The following is a 16867-nucleotide window of genomic DNA, read 5'->3' as shown; positions in this document are numbered from 1 at the left end:
CTGGAGTAATAAGAAAGTCCTAGGGATGATGCAGAGAGAACTGCTGTCTGAGAGCTCAGTGCTGGTATTGACTATTCTCTTCTACGCCAGAGAATGGGGAGCTGCTGCCTGAACTCTTTGAAACTTGCACTGACAATAAAGTCAGATCAGTGTACAGCAGGGCCAGGAATGCTACTCGGATCTTTAGATGACTGACCTAGTAGAACACGTGTTAATTCCTTTCCAATGAAGAGGTAGGAGAGATGTCTGTTGAGAACTAGATGATATATATGGCACTCCTGAGTCACAAATATTGTCATTTGGTATGGGGATCCAGGGTGAAACACATAACAGTGAAAAAGACACAGAAAGGAACACTTTGTAAGGAACAGAGAAAGAGGGAGCCACTGTGAAATCACAAAAGTCCTGTCCATGGGACAAAAATGCAATAGAAATAGAGAGAGCAAAATTAGAACTGGGTCTTTGAATTCAAGAAGCCCAAATGCAGCAAAGAATGGGGACTTTCAGTTTAGAAGACCTCATCATTTTCTTCCTGTTTTTTAGCTGCTCTTGGCTCTTTCTTCCAAATTTCTACTTCCTCTCGTGGGCAGATTCTGTTTATGGAAGCTTTTGAAGAAGGGGTACTCCAACAACCAAGCAGTGTGATTTGGTGTGCATGAAGATAAGGTTCCAACTGTAAATTAATCCATTGTGGGGTGAGGGTGGGGGTGATGCTGTTAACAATGACATAATCCTAGATTCTTGCTTGTGGAAGTCATTGTTGTGTTTCTAGTCTACCAAACTGGAGCAGCCTGTCATTGAAAAACCACTAAGATGGGCTGGGAAGGCTTAATTAGAGCTGCTGGCTTGGGGTTAGAAGATCAGGGTTTGAGTACTGTCTTCACCCCTTGCTCAAATGACTCAACCATCCAAAGCCTTGGTTTCAGAGTCACAGAATATCAGGGTTGAAAGGGACCCCAGGAACTATCTTGTCTGACCCACACCTAAATAAAAATCCCCTCTAAAGGTTAGCCAAAAATTAGCATTTCAGCTACTTGCGTGAAGACATCCAGAGAAGTAGAATTCATTACCTCTGAAGGCAGCCCTTTCTGCTTTCAGACAAATTTTTAGAAAGTCTATCCTTAATTCAAGCTTAAATGTGTTTCCTTGAAGCACTCTTTTCTAGGCTAAAAACATCCCTAATTTTTTTAACCTGCTCACAGAAAGCATGATCTCAAGGTCCCTTACTTCAAGAGCCTCCCCGCCCCTTCTTCCCCCACTAACCTTCCACTTTATTAATGTACCATCTCAAATGTAATGCCTTCAAGCTGAACATGATATTTGGGGTGTGATCTACCTAGGATATAGCACAAAGGAATAATAATTGTGGGAGCCATGTTATAACTCCTTAAATTTTGGAAAACAGTTTTTTCACAACAAACCTATAAGATATTCTGCAAATAATATAATTTTCATTTTATCCCATTGGAAAATTTAGATTACACCCCTGGACATCCATATTCCACACCATTTCCAGATCCTCTTTATATTCTTTTTCATTAGAATATAAGCCTCATGAGGACAAAGTAAAGTTTTATTTGCTTGTACTGACATTACCAACTCTTAGCTCTGAATTTGTAACAAAACAAATGTCTAATACATTCTTTCATCTTTTCTTCATATTTTTTTTTGGTCTCGGTCTCCCTCTTTCTTTTTTTCTGTTTCTTCTCAACACCCAAGTCAAGAAATAATCATACTTGCCTTATTTATCTACCTACCTTCCAAGGTGTTTGGCTCAGAAAAATATGGAAGGAGCTTTTTTTTAAAACCAATAATGCTATGCAAATATAAGCTATTATTATTCTTTTGTCATTTAAACTTCAGAGTTGTTGGTACCAAGGACAAATTTCTAACTACAGGGGGACATAGTATGGTGCCACCAAAACTGTCAAGTGCTCCAACATTTAATGCAGCAGTACATTTTACATTAAGTTTTATGATTCCAATACTACTATGGTCCAAAATTTGCCCTTTCTAACAAGTGACTATTTCTCTCTGGGGTCCTGTTTGCTTATTAGGTGGAACATCATTCCCATGATTTTTCTCTTTATCATCCTAGAAATGGATGCACATTAACTTTTATGTTTAAGTTTAAAAAAGACAATAAAATAAGGCTAGCAGGTTAGTGTTAATCCAAGGGGCCACCACTGAGGATGTGTTCATACTCTTTGGGGAAATTTCATAAGATATCTGCCCAAAACAGCATGACCTTGTGCTTCTGTTTCATGTAACGTAGCAAATGATTATGGGAATGATTATGGGACTATTTTGAAAATGCTACTTGTTATGTCCTCCATATGTGGAGTACCACTCATCAGCATACTTAAAAACAAGGGTTACCTTTAATTCCTCTCTAGAAATGGGGAAATCCAGTACAGTTGATGTGGTGCAGCCATTGTCAGACTGATAGGAACTCTTGAGTTCATCTGGTTCCCATTGTCTATTATATCACACATAAAGAGAGGCTGCATTTCTGGGGCTGTTTTATCTTGTCAGCATGACCAAGAATTGCTTAACCCAAAGGGCCCTATGGATAAGGGACCCTTCCTTGTTTTGATCAGGTGCATTAGACATACTCTTGTCCTACAAGTGATCTTTGTGACCAAAGCACCCTCATTATCCTGTATTAGCATAGTTCCTCTTCCTATGTTCCCATAATGAATTGGTGACACAGACATAATGTGTATGTGAGTTCATTCTCAACTAGGACTCTCCCTAACTCCTCCCTAACTGCCAGGGGTCCTCAAACTATGGCCCGGGTCAGATACAGCAGCTGAGGATGATTATCCCTCTCATCCAGGGCTATGAAGTTTCTTTATTTAAAGGCCCACAAAACAAAGTTTTTGTTTTTACTATAGTCTGGCCCTCCAACAGTCTGAGGGACAGTGAACTGGCCCCCTATTTAAAAAGTTTGAGGACCCCTGTGACTGTGCCCTTACTTCTCTCTCTCTTCAATCCTGACTTTAAATGAAATTCTTTCACCCACAGTCTTGCTGCTAGATCACCTCAATGGGCCCATTTTTGCCCTTTTCACATAATAAAAAAAGTCCATGTGTCAATGAGAATCCTTTGTGAGTTTTTCACATTCTGAACCACTCTCCCAAAACCTGGTGCTCATCACATCACAGTGATCTAAGAAGACTCAAGAGAAAATGGATTGGGGTAAGTCTACCTTTGTAAAGCCAAATATACTTGTAATCAAAGCATCACCAGCCCAACTACTTTTTCTCAGATTACAAACACTCATTGCCTTAACTAGAAAAATAAAAGGACATATAATGGGTACTTTTCAGATGTAGTGCCCCTATTCATCCTTGCCTGGCATAAAATGGTGAGGGTAAGGGAAGAGGGAAAGGCAAGAGTAAAGAAAGGAAAAAAGAAAAAAAGAAAGATCAAAACTTTTGAAGTTGGCTTTGAGCTCAAATCCCATCCAAATATGCTACTGGTCAGATCATGGCACAAATTACTTTTCCTGGAATATAAAGAACAGGAACTGGTGTTCATATGTAAGTAGGAGAGAGGGAAAATTCTAAAGATTCCACCCTGGCAAATCACAACTTTAAAAGAATAAAAACATAATGTGTGAAGGAGCCCTGGGCTCTCCATTTCTAATTTCCACTTGTTCCTATTGATCTATCTATAGGCAGATACTCAGACACTCATTACCTTCCTCCTGGGCTATTGCCATAACCACAACACATCTTTCTGCCTTGATCTTCAATCTAGGCTTCATACCCCTGCAGATTAAACTACTTTATACACAGATCTACCCATATCCCTTCTCTGCCCAAGTGCCTTAGGTGGGTCGCTATTGCCTACTGAGAAAAATCCAGTTATTGCCTGGCCTCCCTTTCATAATGTCACCAGTTTATAGTCTTATTGCCTATTTTTCTCTACATTCAGATAAACTGTATTACTTTCTGCTCCCTGAAAATGTCCTTCCTTCTTCATGCCTTTGTTTATGCTTTTTTCATTATTTCTTTCTCTTTTGAAATCCTAACATTCTTTAAAGTATAATTCAAATATCTTTAAACCTTCCTTAAGCCTGTGCTTTCCTTCTCTCCTTTTCCTTCTTCTCCCCACAAATAGTTGTTTTGAAGTCATAAAGCATAAATCAGCATGGTGCAATGGACAGAGAATGGCCTAAGGTAGGAAGATCTGGGCTAACGTCCTGCCTCTGACTTATGCTGACTGATTTCTGGGCAAGTTATTGCCCCCTAGGTTAAGGTGCAGAGATGTCTGCCTGAATTCATAGAGGGAATCTCTCTCCGAGAATTCCCTATCCTGCAAGTCCAGTTCCTATACCCATGATGCACTCACCATTCAGAATCTGTGGGTATTCATTTGTGTCTTATTGCTCTGCCAGCCTGTACATGATTCGAAAGCAGTATTCATGTCTTATCTAAATGTTACCTCTCCACAGGCCTAGTACAAACCAGGATGCAGGAGGCACTTAATGATCAAAACAATTTTGAAAGGAATTATAATAGACAGTCCAAAATATCTTTGTTTAGTGAGCATTTCATTATTTTAAATAGTTAGGTATGGGACAACTAAGTGTTACAGTAGATTCAAGAGTCAGGAAGAGCCATTTTTTTGAGTTCAAATCCAATTTCAGACATGTAGCTCAGTGACCTGAGCAAATCAGTCATGTCTATTTGGCTCAGTTTCCTCAGTTGTAAAATGAGTCAGAGAAAGAAATGCACAACTTCAGTAGCTTTGTCAAGAAAACCCCAAATGGACTCGCTTCCAATTGAAATGACTAAACAATCCATCATACCTTGGATTGTCACCAGCAAGTCAGAAGCAACATGGTACCATGAAAGCATTGGATTATGACTTAAAGAACCTGGTAGAAAGGCTCTCTATACCCTGGGACATCCTGGCTGTTCCACTTTCTATATGTGTGACCTTGGACAAATGTCATTGCTTCTCTGGGGTTGGATTCCTCATTGGTAAAACACGAGAGTTATACTAGATGATGTCTAAGGTCTTTTCCACCTTTCTGTCTGGTCTATGCCGCTTCGTACCTACTTAGTTCTCTGCTGGGCATATATTTTCGGCAGATTTTTGCAGAAGCCAGTATTGTTCAATATATCTAGGTCCTGATTACTATGAATAAAGAATTTTCCCTCTCCCCTTTCCCATGCGCCTAAAGTGGTGGTATTATTTGAATTCACACGGAATATTTCCACTGCCAAATGTTATATAACTATAACTTCAAATATAATTTAAATTCAAATATATCCAATTCAGGCGATTTATTATACACATTAATCAAGCCTAACTCTATCTGGGTATAGAATTCTATGTAAACATCTAATAATGCTTTGTCACTATAAATTGTATTTTCCCATAGTGCTTTACATAAAGTAGATGTCTAATCAATATTGGTTGAAAGAGAGACATGATTCTCAAAATGTAAATAGATGAAGAAGAAGAAAAAGGAACTGCTATGTAATTTTAAAGAACAAAGTTTTTCCCTATGTAGAAATGGAAAAAAATGTGCCTCCCTTCCTTTATTTTGCTAAAATTGGAGACCAAAGGTAAAGAACATTGTATATATTTCAGATGTAGTTGATATTTTAATTTGGTTGAACTGCTTTTTTTTTTTTAAATTGTTACAAAGGATGACTTATAATAAAGACATTCCTTATAACTCTTATTTTCCTTTCCCTAAATGGGTAGGGAAGGGAAAAAGATATATTCAGAAATGTTTTGAATAAAACAATTTTTAAAAATCTTTTTTTTTCTTTTGCAAGATAATTGGGGTTAAGTGGCTTATCCAGGTATACAGAAATAAGAAGTGTTAAGTGTCTGAGGCTGCATTTGAACAATTTTTTTTTTTTTACTTCAAGGCTAGTGCTCTATCCTTTGTACCATTTAGCTGCCCCCTTGAATAAAACAGACAAATAAAAACAACCAATAAAAATGTGTGGTTAGATTTGAATTCATGAGAAAACAGACTTTAACCTGATAAAATTCAGTTTTCTGGAAAGGGCTTCCCAATCTGTCATTTTATCAAAGTAAATCGTTTATAAATTAATCTCAACTCACGGGACACATTCTCTTAAGGTAAAAATGAGAAGATGCAACCTAGTGTAAGTAGATAGTGAATGTATTAGCATTGGAGTTAGAAGATCTGGGTTCAAATCCTACCTTCCTTGTATTCTATCCACATGTCTTTGCACTAATTATTTGACATTCCTGGACCTTAATTACAACAACTCCAAAATAAGGATCGAATCAGAGTACATCTTAGGTTTCTTCCAGTTTTCAATAATATCTTAAGCAACACCCTGTGTGTTACCTTGGTCTTATTTGGAACCATAGGAGTTGGAAAGAAGATTTGGGACACTAACTAGCTGTGTGACCCTGGTCAAGTTTAACCCTGTATCCCTCAGTTTCCTCATCTGTAAAATGAACTGGAGGAGGAAATAGCAAACCTATCCAGTATCTCTGCCAGAAAACTCTCAAATGGGGTCATGAAGGATTGGATGCAATTGAAACAAATGAACAAGATTTGAGTGCCTCAACTGGAATTTGTCACATGGCTGACAAATTAGCCTACATCTTCATAAGTTTGGCATTCTCAGGCTGACTTTCTTTCTCTTTCTCTCTCTCTCTCTCTCTCCCTTCCTTCCTTCCTTCTTTTGCTGAGGTAATTGGGATTAAGTGACTTGCCCAGAGTCACACAGCTAGGAAGTGTTGAGTGTCTGAGTCCAGATTTGCATTCAAGTGTTCTATCCACTGCACCGCCTAGCTGTCCCCAGGCTGACATCCTTAAAATAATTGAAATAACATGTGCTCATATCTGACTGTTCTGGTGTATAGTAAAAATAACACTGGATTTCTTAAGCCTCAGGGATCTTGGGTTCAAATCCCATTTCTGTTACTTAGCTATGTAACTTTGGCCCTGGGGAACCAGTTTTCTTACCTTAAAATGAAGGGTTTGAATGCTATCAAAGTTCCTGTGTTTCTCTAATATTTTCAAACTCTTAAAGGGTAATGCTACAGAAAGGAAATTCCTTTAGGTACAGGAGGGCACAACCTTTATGGGATTGCTTTAGCAGGTGAACGTATTTATTTTCCCAGTAGTTTTGGGGATAACAAATGGTGCTCTAGGGTCAAAGGAGAATGGGGATAGGAGAGAAGTGTTGGCTTGCTATTCTGGGAGCTTTGCTGGGTGGCTTGTCATTGCCCAGATTTCCCTGGCTTTGTCAGTGGAGCTTCCAGCCACACACTGATTTTGCCTGGCAAATCTGATTATAACCAGTGATGCTTCATATCCCATACTCTGGCAAACTCAAAAACTATATTCCTCTCATGGGAACTCCTGGGGGAAAAAAAGGCTGTGGTTGGTGGGATGAAGGGGTCTGTTCCTGGGATCATCTAGTGCTTTCTGAGATACTAGTTATAGAATTTGACACTAAACCACAAGAGGGGAAAGGGAAGAGATTATATTCAATCAAAAATGTCTTTAATTCTTAAATCTTGCTTTTACATCCTGGCACTCTCTCCCTCTTCCCCTACACCATTTTTCTATAAGAGCCCTCAAAGCATTGCTGTTTTATTATTTAATCAGACTACTTAATAAAACTCTAGGATTTTGTCAAAATTTCTTGCTATCTTTGCTCCACTGAAGCAGTTCCTTCAGGGATTGGACTTCAGTTTTAATTTGTCTGGAACTCAGAAGAGAAAAAGAAATCAGCCCCATCCCCTCACTCTCTTCCCCTATTCCCCATCATCCTGTACTTGATGAGATACTGTAGAGCTCATAGATCTTGTTTTTATCACTCCTTATTTTTAAAACAGGATTAGTACAATGGCAGGCATCTCCAGCTTCAAGAATGGAGGCTCCCCAGAGCAGCAATACAGGGCCAAGCAGACCATCTTGCAGGTGTTTTGCCGAAAACCAGAAAATTCCAACATTTTGCTCTGGGATGGATTTGCAGGTCATCATTTTGTATACATGTATTAAGAAAAATGCCCTTCAACTCAGGAACTTTCTTCCTTCTCTTTAGATCATTCCTGTTTCAGGAAATGAGGCGCTGACAGGTGAGGCAATGGGAATTACAAATTATTAAGTAATGTGATGTTCATCAGGAAATAATGTAGTGACTCGCAGAAATACAAACAAACAACAAGTAAAGGGTATTTTTTTTTCTTTAAAAAATGTTGCAACAAAGCATCCTTTTGAATACTTCCTCCATCATGAGACTGGTATTCTAATACTTTTTTTGGCCATTTGGAAAATAACAGGGTTTAACAAATGCAATGGATTCATATTAGTGGTCCATAAATATAAATACCAACACTTCACCTTGGATGGTCTATAGGACAGAAGGCCTACTTCACCTACAGAATAAAGAAATCTCCAGAGAACTGAGTCTAGCTGTGAGTCTTTCTTTTAAGAGTTTGGGGTGGCTGGTTATTAATTTGCCACATCCAAATTACCAAATATCTTTTGTCTTCAGCCTTATTTGGGACAGATATTATCCACAGTGAAGAAAACTTTCCAAGAACCAAGGAAAGATAGTCCCTTTGGAAACCCATTTCTTTCTGAATGTGGAAAGGGATCAGTTCCACGTTCAGTAGCCCAACACAGCTTCTTTTTCTTTAGACTGATTCAGCCTAAACTGGAATCCAGAGATTGTACAAAGCAGGTTTTAGAAGCAAATTTACACAGTATGACATGCTTTCAGAGGAGGCAGGTATTACTCATAACAATAACTCAATGGGATGTGTAATTCAATAGGATTTGTGTGGAATTGTTCAACTTCCCTCAACATGGAGATATATCGGTTATCTTAATCCAAGAATTTGCAAGGGTTCCCCCTTCCGAGCTTGAACTATTGGCATTGGCAAAATCCCCAAGTCTCATGTGAAAGAACCACCTGCGGTATCCTTGGTGCACAAAGTCAGGTGCTGTTGCCTTGAGGATAAATAGGAAAAACAAAGACCTCTCCCCATCCCCCAAATCTCTTCATTCACACTCCCACCCTCTAGAGTGCATGGTTTCCTCTCCCAAAGATGCAATTGAATAAGAAACATTTTCATCAGGCTAAGGGTCTTCTTCCATCAGTGGGATTTCTGCAAAAACAAAACAAAACAAAACATACAGAGTAGTGCAGTTAAAAATGGCACGATGAATCAGCAATTATTAAAACCACTAAAACATCAATTATTTAAGATGAATTTTAGTGACAATGGATATTGGAATCCCCTTCCTCCCTTCTCCCTTATTGTCATTTTTTTTTTTTTTTACCACAAATGATATATTATGTTAATGTGTATCTGACTAAACCGGGGATTCTTAACTTAAGGTCCATGGATCCCTAAAGGGTCTATGGAAAAATTCCAGAGGATTCATGAAATTGGATAGAAAAGTATTTTTTTAAATTGTATTTCAATATAAGTTGTTTTCTTTACAATCCTAAACATTTTGTTTTACGAGTTTAACAACATTATTTTAACAAGGGGTCTGTAGACCTTAACAGTCAGAGGGGGAACCCCATATAAAGACAGCTAAGAACCCTTGATCTCGACCAACCCTATCATGGAATTTTAGAGCTGAAAAGGAACACTCAAGTTTCTTCTACTCAGAGAAACAATTGTTACCTTTCAAGTTGTTCATTCATCTGAAAAATTCATTACATTTTGCCATCTGCCCAAGTAATCAACTGAACTGAAAGATTCCTAGCTTGAGGATATTTTATTCAAAATATCTATCCACCAAGAATGCCATCTGAAGATATTAGTGGGAGAGAGGTCTGCCAATCAAGTCTCTTGGCTTATTCAGCAAGGTGACTTTGGATAAGCCACTTTATTCAATTACCTTGATCTGTAGAATAGAGTGTTATATCTTATGATGTCAAATCATTCATAAGAAGAAGATAAGAGTAAAAGAGGTTTTTATAAGAATAATAACCCTCCCCCTTCTCTTAGAGAGACAGTGGAGTTTAGTGACTGGCAGGCTTATCTTAGGGTCAGAAGGACCCAGGTTCACCTGCTACCTCTGACACACACTATTCACATGGCCATGGGTAAGATACTCAACTTCTGAGTATCCTGGGCAACTCTCTAAAGCTTTAAATTGTGGAAAAGTCATTTATCTGCACCAGTGGAGGGATATTTCATGCTGAAATGTCCCTTAAACCATGACATCATAGATCTAGACCTCCTTTACAAAGAAAGGAAAAGAAAAAGGCCCTCTCAATTTCTACTTAAGCCCTACTCTGATGCTTTATTGAGGTATGGAAGTCACTCTATGCTCTTAAAGGCCATCCCAACAATATCCATCAAACTAGAAGGTCCGAATACAGGCCCAGTGGACGAATGAGCCCACAAACTCCATGTTTTTCTTCTGAGGACTAGGCTAATGTGATTTTGAAGAGGAAAACTATCAAGGTCTGACCATGGCAGAACAAATTATTTGGCCAATCTACTAAGATAATGGCAATCTGGCTCCAGTCTGCTTTTCTAGATTTATTTTACATTATTTCCCTTTACACATTCCACATTTTAACCAAGTGGCCTTGTTGGTATTCCTGAATTTGTCATTCAATCTCTTGATTCTATGTTTTGTATAATTTTCCCCTCTCCCTAATTAGAGTCTCTTCCTAATAGAATCCTTGAAAACTCATCTAAATCACCTCCTACTGGGAAGCATCCCTTATTCTCCCATTTCCTTCCTCAAATTATTTTATTTACTCAACTCTATAAATTCTGTGGGGCCAATAGAATGTAAGCTTGTTGAGGGCAGGGACTATTTAATTTTGATGTCTTTCTAACCTTAGTACTTAGCCCAATATGTTGCACATTTTAGGTCATTACTCAATGTTTCTTGAATTATTTATTTGCAGGCATGGAATCTGTACTGTTTGAGGGGATGAATTAATGATCCCTGAAGAACTGAAAGGTATTGTGGTACAGTAAGAAGCCCCCTGAATTTTGAGTGAGAGGACCTCATTTCAGGTCTTAGCTAAGCTATTGATTAGCTATGTGACCTTGGATAATTCACGTGATCTCATCTTCTATATCTGTAAATTAGGAGGAGGGAGGTTGGATAATATTACCTCTAAAGTCTCTACCACCCTTTAAATCTAGGATTCCATATGGTACAGTTCTTTCCCCACTCATTTAGAAGTATAAGAAGCAGGTAAGGTAACTTTTCCAAAAGTTATAAGCAAATATTGTATACCTTTTCTATTTGTGCTTCTTCCTTCCCCAGATATTGACAGACATTTTTTCCCTGTCCCTTCCTTTTCCACATCCTGGTTATTTACTTCTTTCTCCATCCCCAGTCTTGTTAAACTAGGAAAATATATCTATTGTGATATAACTTTATCTGGTTGGCCTTGTTTACAAGGAGCAGATCAGGTCCAATAGAGGTGACAATTGATTATTTATGTTATAAATTGAAGCTCTGTTTATTTTTCTATTGTGAAGAGTAATCACCTGTTGGCTTTATTACCTATGTTTTGATAGCATATGGCAGCCCATAAAAAGTGTTGGCTCGGTTCCTTGCTAGGAAATATAATTCAAACATACTTGGAAAATGGAGATCCATTTTCATTGGTTTACTAAATATGGGTTAACTGATTGACTTAACAACTGTTGATTTCATTTTGAGAGGACCTATTATTTTAAATATCTAAAATTTCATTGATACGAGTGTTCCCTTGAGCAACAGAGATCAGATTTTCCTGACATTTTTCTGCAACCAAAAATAAATAAATAAGTGAACTAGTTACCTAGTAGCCAGCCTCCTGGTGATGTACTTCATTAAACTTGGCTTTATCCACTACAGAAGCCTTCCTAGCTTATTATGACCTGCCAGAGTTTTTGATTGTCTAGGTTTACAGTCACATCATCATAAAGCATCAGAATAGGACTTTAGTGAGGCATGGAAAGACAGCTTAAAATAAGCAAATAATATTTGATGGATGATTATTCAATACAGTGCAGTGGAAAAAAATCAAGGGGCCCAGAGTTGAGAGACCAGAGTTCTACTCCCATCTATATCATAAAATTTGCTATGTGACCTCAGCAAGTCACGTAATTTCTTAGTTATCAACTGTATCATCTACAAAATAAAGAGGTTAGATTAGATCAGAAGTGTCAAACTCATAGTTGACCCTGGTAGCAAAATTCTCCATTTGTGTTTATTTGTTTTTTGAGGCACTTAGCTACCCACTAAGACATTTAATAAAATAATTAAAATAAAATATAACAGAGACAATGTTAATTTATAGTTTTCTAAGTCAATATAAGGCAGAGATCTTTTTCTAGTTGTTTGACCCACTGAATTAGATGATGCTACCCAGCTCTACATCTATCATTCTATAAGAATTGGACTAGATGGTTCCTAATATTCTTTTCAGCTCTAAAATTAGAAAATTCTGTGAATATATTCATTATGTTGCTTTGCTTTTACTATTAACCATGGCATGAGTATATATGGCTTTAAATTGTTCTTCATATTCTATGAATGTAAAACAGCTTCACGAGAGACACAGTTGAGTCTAGTGGGTAGTGAGCCAGCCTGGAAGATCTGGGTTCCCATAGTTGACACATATTGGCCCTATGACCCTGGGCAACTCTCTAAGGCTATAAGTTTCAGAGAAGGTGCTGACCTGCATTGGTAGGGGAAGTTTTCTCACTGGGAGCTCCCTTGTGGTCCGCCAGGATACCGGTGGAACTGGGGAGAGGCATGAATTAAACACCCCACATTCCCACATTGCCAGCTGGAACTGTCGTGAGCAAAGAAGCTATGGCGAGGACGTGGGGCAGTTGGAGTTAACTTTGCCCCAAGTGGGTTGATCTGGGACCCAGCTGTGGGCCCTATGGGCAAGAAGAATATGAAAGCAGTTTTTAGAATGTTGGCGAGAGCACTGAGACCCCAAGGAACCTCTTGGCTTTTATCTGCCTTTATCTTCTTGAACTTCATTTTGATTGCCTTGGAAAATGATTGTACCTAAGGGAAGGGATATTCAAACATATCTTTATTAAAAGGATTGCTCATTTGAACCCTTAGGCTCTGAGTAATCCACTGCACCAGACACGGAACTTTGGGACATCCCTAAACCAATGCAATCACAGGTCCAGTCCCTGTTGCTACCCCTTTTCCACAGAAATATAATAGATACATGCCCATTATATATTCATAATATACTACTGTGTTTTCCTCTCCTGTGACACAAAGGCATACTATTCTTTTCCCAAACAACATTATAATGAAGTTTTTAGAAATAAAAAAAATATGATAATCTAGGATTTTTACACAAAGACTGAATAGTCCCAACTCCAAACCTTCTGCCTGGAACTATTTGGTGGTCTTTCATAGCTCGTGAAAACTTAGCTAATTGCCTTATTTGTGAGGTGATGAGAATCATTCATCATCATAATTAGTCTTTCCACTGTACTCAGAGAGAAGCAATTTGTGCTGAGTGAGTGGGAAGTAACCTAATTTGGGGTAATACACTTTGGGGAAGGATAGGCTATGCAAGGAAAAAATGGTGGGTTTTTTTTTTTTTTTTTTTGAGATGGGTTGAATTCAGTAAGACTGACTTATACTACAGAGAAAAAGTTTACCATCGGCAATATCGACTCTTGGGCTGGTGGACACTTCCTCTGCAGTGGTGGTGTCCACTGCATCGGTTCTTTCTGAAACAGGTCGTGCTCCTGCTTGGCACATCGATGGTGAATACAAGCGCTGGAGCAGCTCTGAGGAGCCTGATACGCTGTCACAAGTTTCACCCTCCCCTGGCAATGTGTCTATGTCCCCTGAACCAGGGTAGGCTGGTGGGCTCTGGTCCTCTGCTGGCATGGGGCAGCCCTGGCCTACAGAAGACAAGTATCCTGGGGCTAAAGCGTTCAAGCTGCTGCTCACAGCTTCATCGTAGGAAGGCAACATGACAGGTACCCCATCCACCACCACAAAGTCAGGGTCACTGCTGGAGCTCCCTGAGAGGCCCCTAGATCAAAGAGAAACAGATTGGTGACTGATATCTGAAATCCCACATGGAAGAAATCCCAGAGACGAATTCAAATCCTACCCCTGATAATAACTTGTATTTATATAGTTTTTTTTTTTTTTGCAAAATACTTTATATATGTTAATCTCATTTAGTTTCATTATTATCTCATCATTAATTTTAGAACTATGGGGATGGGAGTATGACTGAGCTTTAGTTATCTTATCTATACAAATGGAAATAGTAGCCTGTCATATCTCTCATAAGATGTTATTACAAGGATCAAATAAAATTAGGTAAGTAAAATGATTTGTAAGTCTTAAAGGGCTACATAAATATGAGCCATAACTGTTTCATCAGGCTGCCTGTTTTCAATCTCCCTGAGATGTATTATCACCAATTACCTGATTTTAAAAAATGATGGTTGGACTTGATGCTTTCTAAGATTCCTTCCAACTCACTTCTACGATTCAATGATATGATCTGCAATATTGCCTATTCATAAGTCAGTGAAAATCTGTTAAGCTAAAATTCCAAAGAATTTCTTAGGTCTAAAACAAATGACAAAAACACATTTCTCAAAATTTGTTGTTGTTCAGTCATGTTGGACTGTTCATGACCTCATCTGGGATTTTCTTGGCAAAGATCTTAGAGTGGTTTTTGCCATTTCCTTCTCCAGCTCAGTTTACAGAGGAGGAAAGTTAATTAAACAGCACTAAGTAAAATTGCTCATAAGCTCTGAAGCCAGATTTGAATTCAGAGAGATAAGTCTTCCTGACTCTAGACCTGGTACTCTACCCACTGTGTCGCTTAGCTGCTTTATCAAATATTGTCTCTCCCCAAAGAATGAAAACTCCATGAAGGCAAGAACTGTTTCATTTTTGATTTTGTTTCCCTAATGCTTAAAACAGCCAGTGTCTTGGACATTGTAGGTGCTAAAATAAATGTCTGTTATTTATTGAAGCATAACAAAAATAATTTCCCCAGATGCAGATGGTGTCATCTATCTGTTGCCTTCCAAGAAGAAAATATAATTAAATTATTCCTCCCCTCATTGGCTATCCTATCTCACACAAGTAATTTCTTTTGGTCTTTTCCCTATTTCTTTTAAGATCCACTGAGCTCTCCATGCTTGCTTCTTGTTTAATTCTTTTTTGTCTCAAATGGAGAAGATGTAAATGTGCTTAAGTATGTAGTAGTGGAAAGAACACTGGTGTTTGAATCTGAGAACATGAATTTGAATCCTGTCTCTGCTATTTACTGTGTGATTCTGAGCAAGTCTTGGTTTCCTCCCCTATACAATAAGGGGATTGAATGATTAAAATAAAGTCTCTTCCAGTTCTAAATTTTATAATTACAATATGTGGGACTCCACTTACAGGGAAATGCAGACAGTTTTCCTATTTTTGTTACTTTTAATTTTGATATTTAATCAACATTATGTTGGCAAATGAGCAATCCACTAATTTGCCAACCTCCAGCAGGTTTCAAAAACAAGTCTGAGGCAATTTAGGCAGCACTTCCCTTTACCCATTATGTTGGTTTGCCCTCTGGTGGCTAAATTAGCAACTACAAGTTTTAAACTAATTTTTGTAGATTTCCATCAAAATGATAACATACCTTCACCCTCTTCTCTTTTAGTTTTTTTAAATATGGTTTTCAGGAACATATTAGGGCAAAAAGAAGGGGGTTCCAATAGTATGAGTTTTTCATTTTTTTCTGGTATTAGGGGAGACAGTTATTACAGAAAATCTATCTCCATGGATAATAAAAAATATTTAACTTGTTAGAAAATCACAGAATCAGAGTTAGAAGGGATCTCCAAAACTATTTGATCTAATTCATACCTGAACAAAGAGTCTCTCTATTATATGAAAAAGTGATCATCCTGCTTTCCATGAAGACATCTAGGAAAAATCTTACTACCCTTGAAGCAGCCCATTTTATTTTGCTATAGCTCTGTTAACAAATCTTTCCTTTTTGTCAATCCCAAGTTAGACATCATTCCCTTGTGAAAGTGATTTCTGAACTTAAATAAGACTTAACATTCATCCCTACCAAGTTTCATTCTGTTGCTATTGCTATTGTTGTTGTTTTTTTAATAGTGTATATATGTATGTCCTTTGAGAAATATATTGTAGCCATGGGTCTGAGATTGAAACATCTTGATCTTGCCCCTGAAGGTGAAAAATAGCTAATACTAAATCAATCAATAAACTTTTATTAAATGCTGACTATATGTTCTAAGTGCTAGGGATCCAAAAAGAAGCAAAAGACAGTTTCTGCCCTTGAGGAGCTTCTTACAATCTAATAAAATGTAATTTCAACTGTATTTCCACACATATAGAAAGTTCTGATGTGGACTCAAGCCTTGGATTACTATTGGTCGATACCTTTTAATGGCAGATACAGAGTGTCACATGGCCTAAAAGAACAGCAGGGTAGCTCAATGGATCAGTTCCAGTACTAAAGTCAGGAAGACTCATCTTCATTGAGTTCAAATCTGGCCTCAGAAACTTACTAGCTGGGTGACCCAAGGCAAAAGTCACTTCACCCTGTTTGCCTCAGTTTCCTTATCGATAAAATGAACTGGAGAAGGAAATGGCAAATCACTCCAGTATCTCTGCCAAGAAAACCTTAAATGGGATCCTGAAAAGTCATGTGTGACTGCAACAACTAAATAACAGCATGATCTTAATGGCAGAGAGCAGAGTCAACATGTGCAAATTGTTTCAAGCATTTACAATGTGGTCAGACCTACAAGTTCTGAGACGATGCAGTTGCATGTATGTTCACATGACAGTCACAGTTAGTGGTCCCCAATCCTTCCATCCTCACTTATAGTTTGA

At 38.1% G+C, this 16867-nt stretch overlaps 1 protein-coding gene across 6 annotated transcripts in view; it reads right to left on the bottom strand.

The window, feature by feature from the left end:
- Positions 1 to 8103: 8103 nt before the first annotated feature.
- The window catches only part of SUSD4 (sushi domain containing 4), a 253131-nt gene continuing 244367 nt past the window's right edge, over positions 8104 to 16867 (bottom strand). For 5 of the 6 annotated variants that reach the window (XM_031967069.1, XM_031967070.1, XM_031967067.1 and 2 more), the window contains 3 exons: positions 13636 to 14018; positions 12678 to 12885; positions 8104 to 9132 (listed from right to left, as the gene is read on the bottom strand). In XM_031967069.1, the coding sequence (XP_031822929.1) occupies positions 12701 to 12885; positions 13636 to 14018 (568 nt within the window). In that variant the 3' untranslated portion in view covers positions 8104 to 9132; positions 12678 to 12700. The remainder of the gene's footprint in view (positions 9133 to 12677; positions 12886 to 13635; positions 14019 to 16867) is intronic. The other variant, XM_031967072.1, reaches the window with a different exon arrangement.

The sequence above is a fragment of the Sarcophilus harrisii genome, chromosome 4 (genome assembly GCF_902635505.1).
Source record: "Sarcophilus harrisii chromosome 4, mSarHar1.11, whole genome shotgun sequence".
Classification (NCBI taxonomy): domain Eukaryota; kingdom Metazoa; phylum Chordata; class Mammalia; order Dasyuromorphia; family Dasyuridae; genus Sarcophilus; species Sarcophilus harrisii.
The sequence above is the reverse complement of the archived record's forward strand: the minus strand, read 5'-3'. Positions and strand labels throughout refer to the sequence as shown.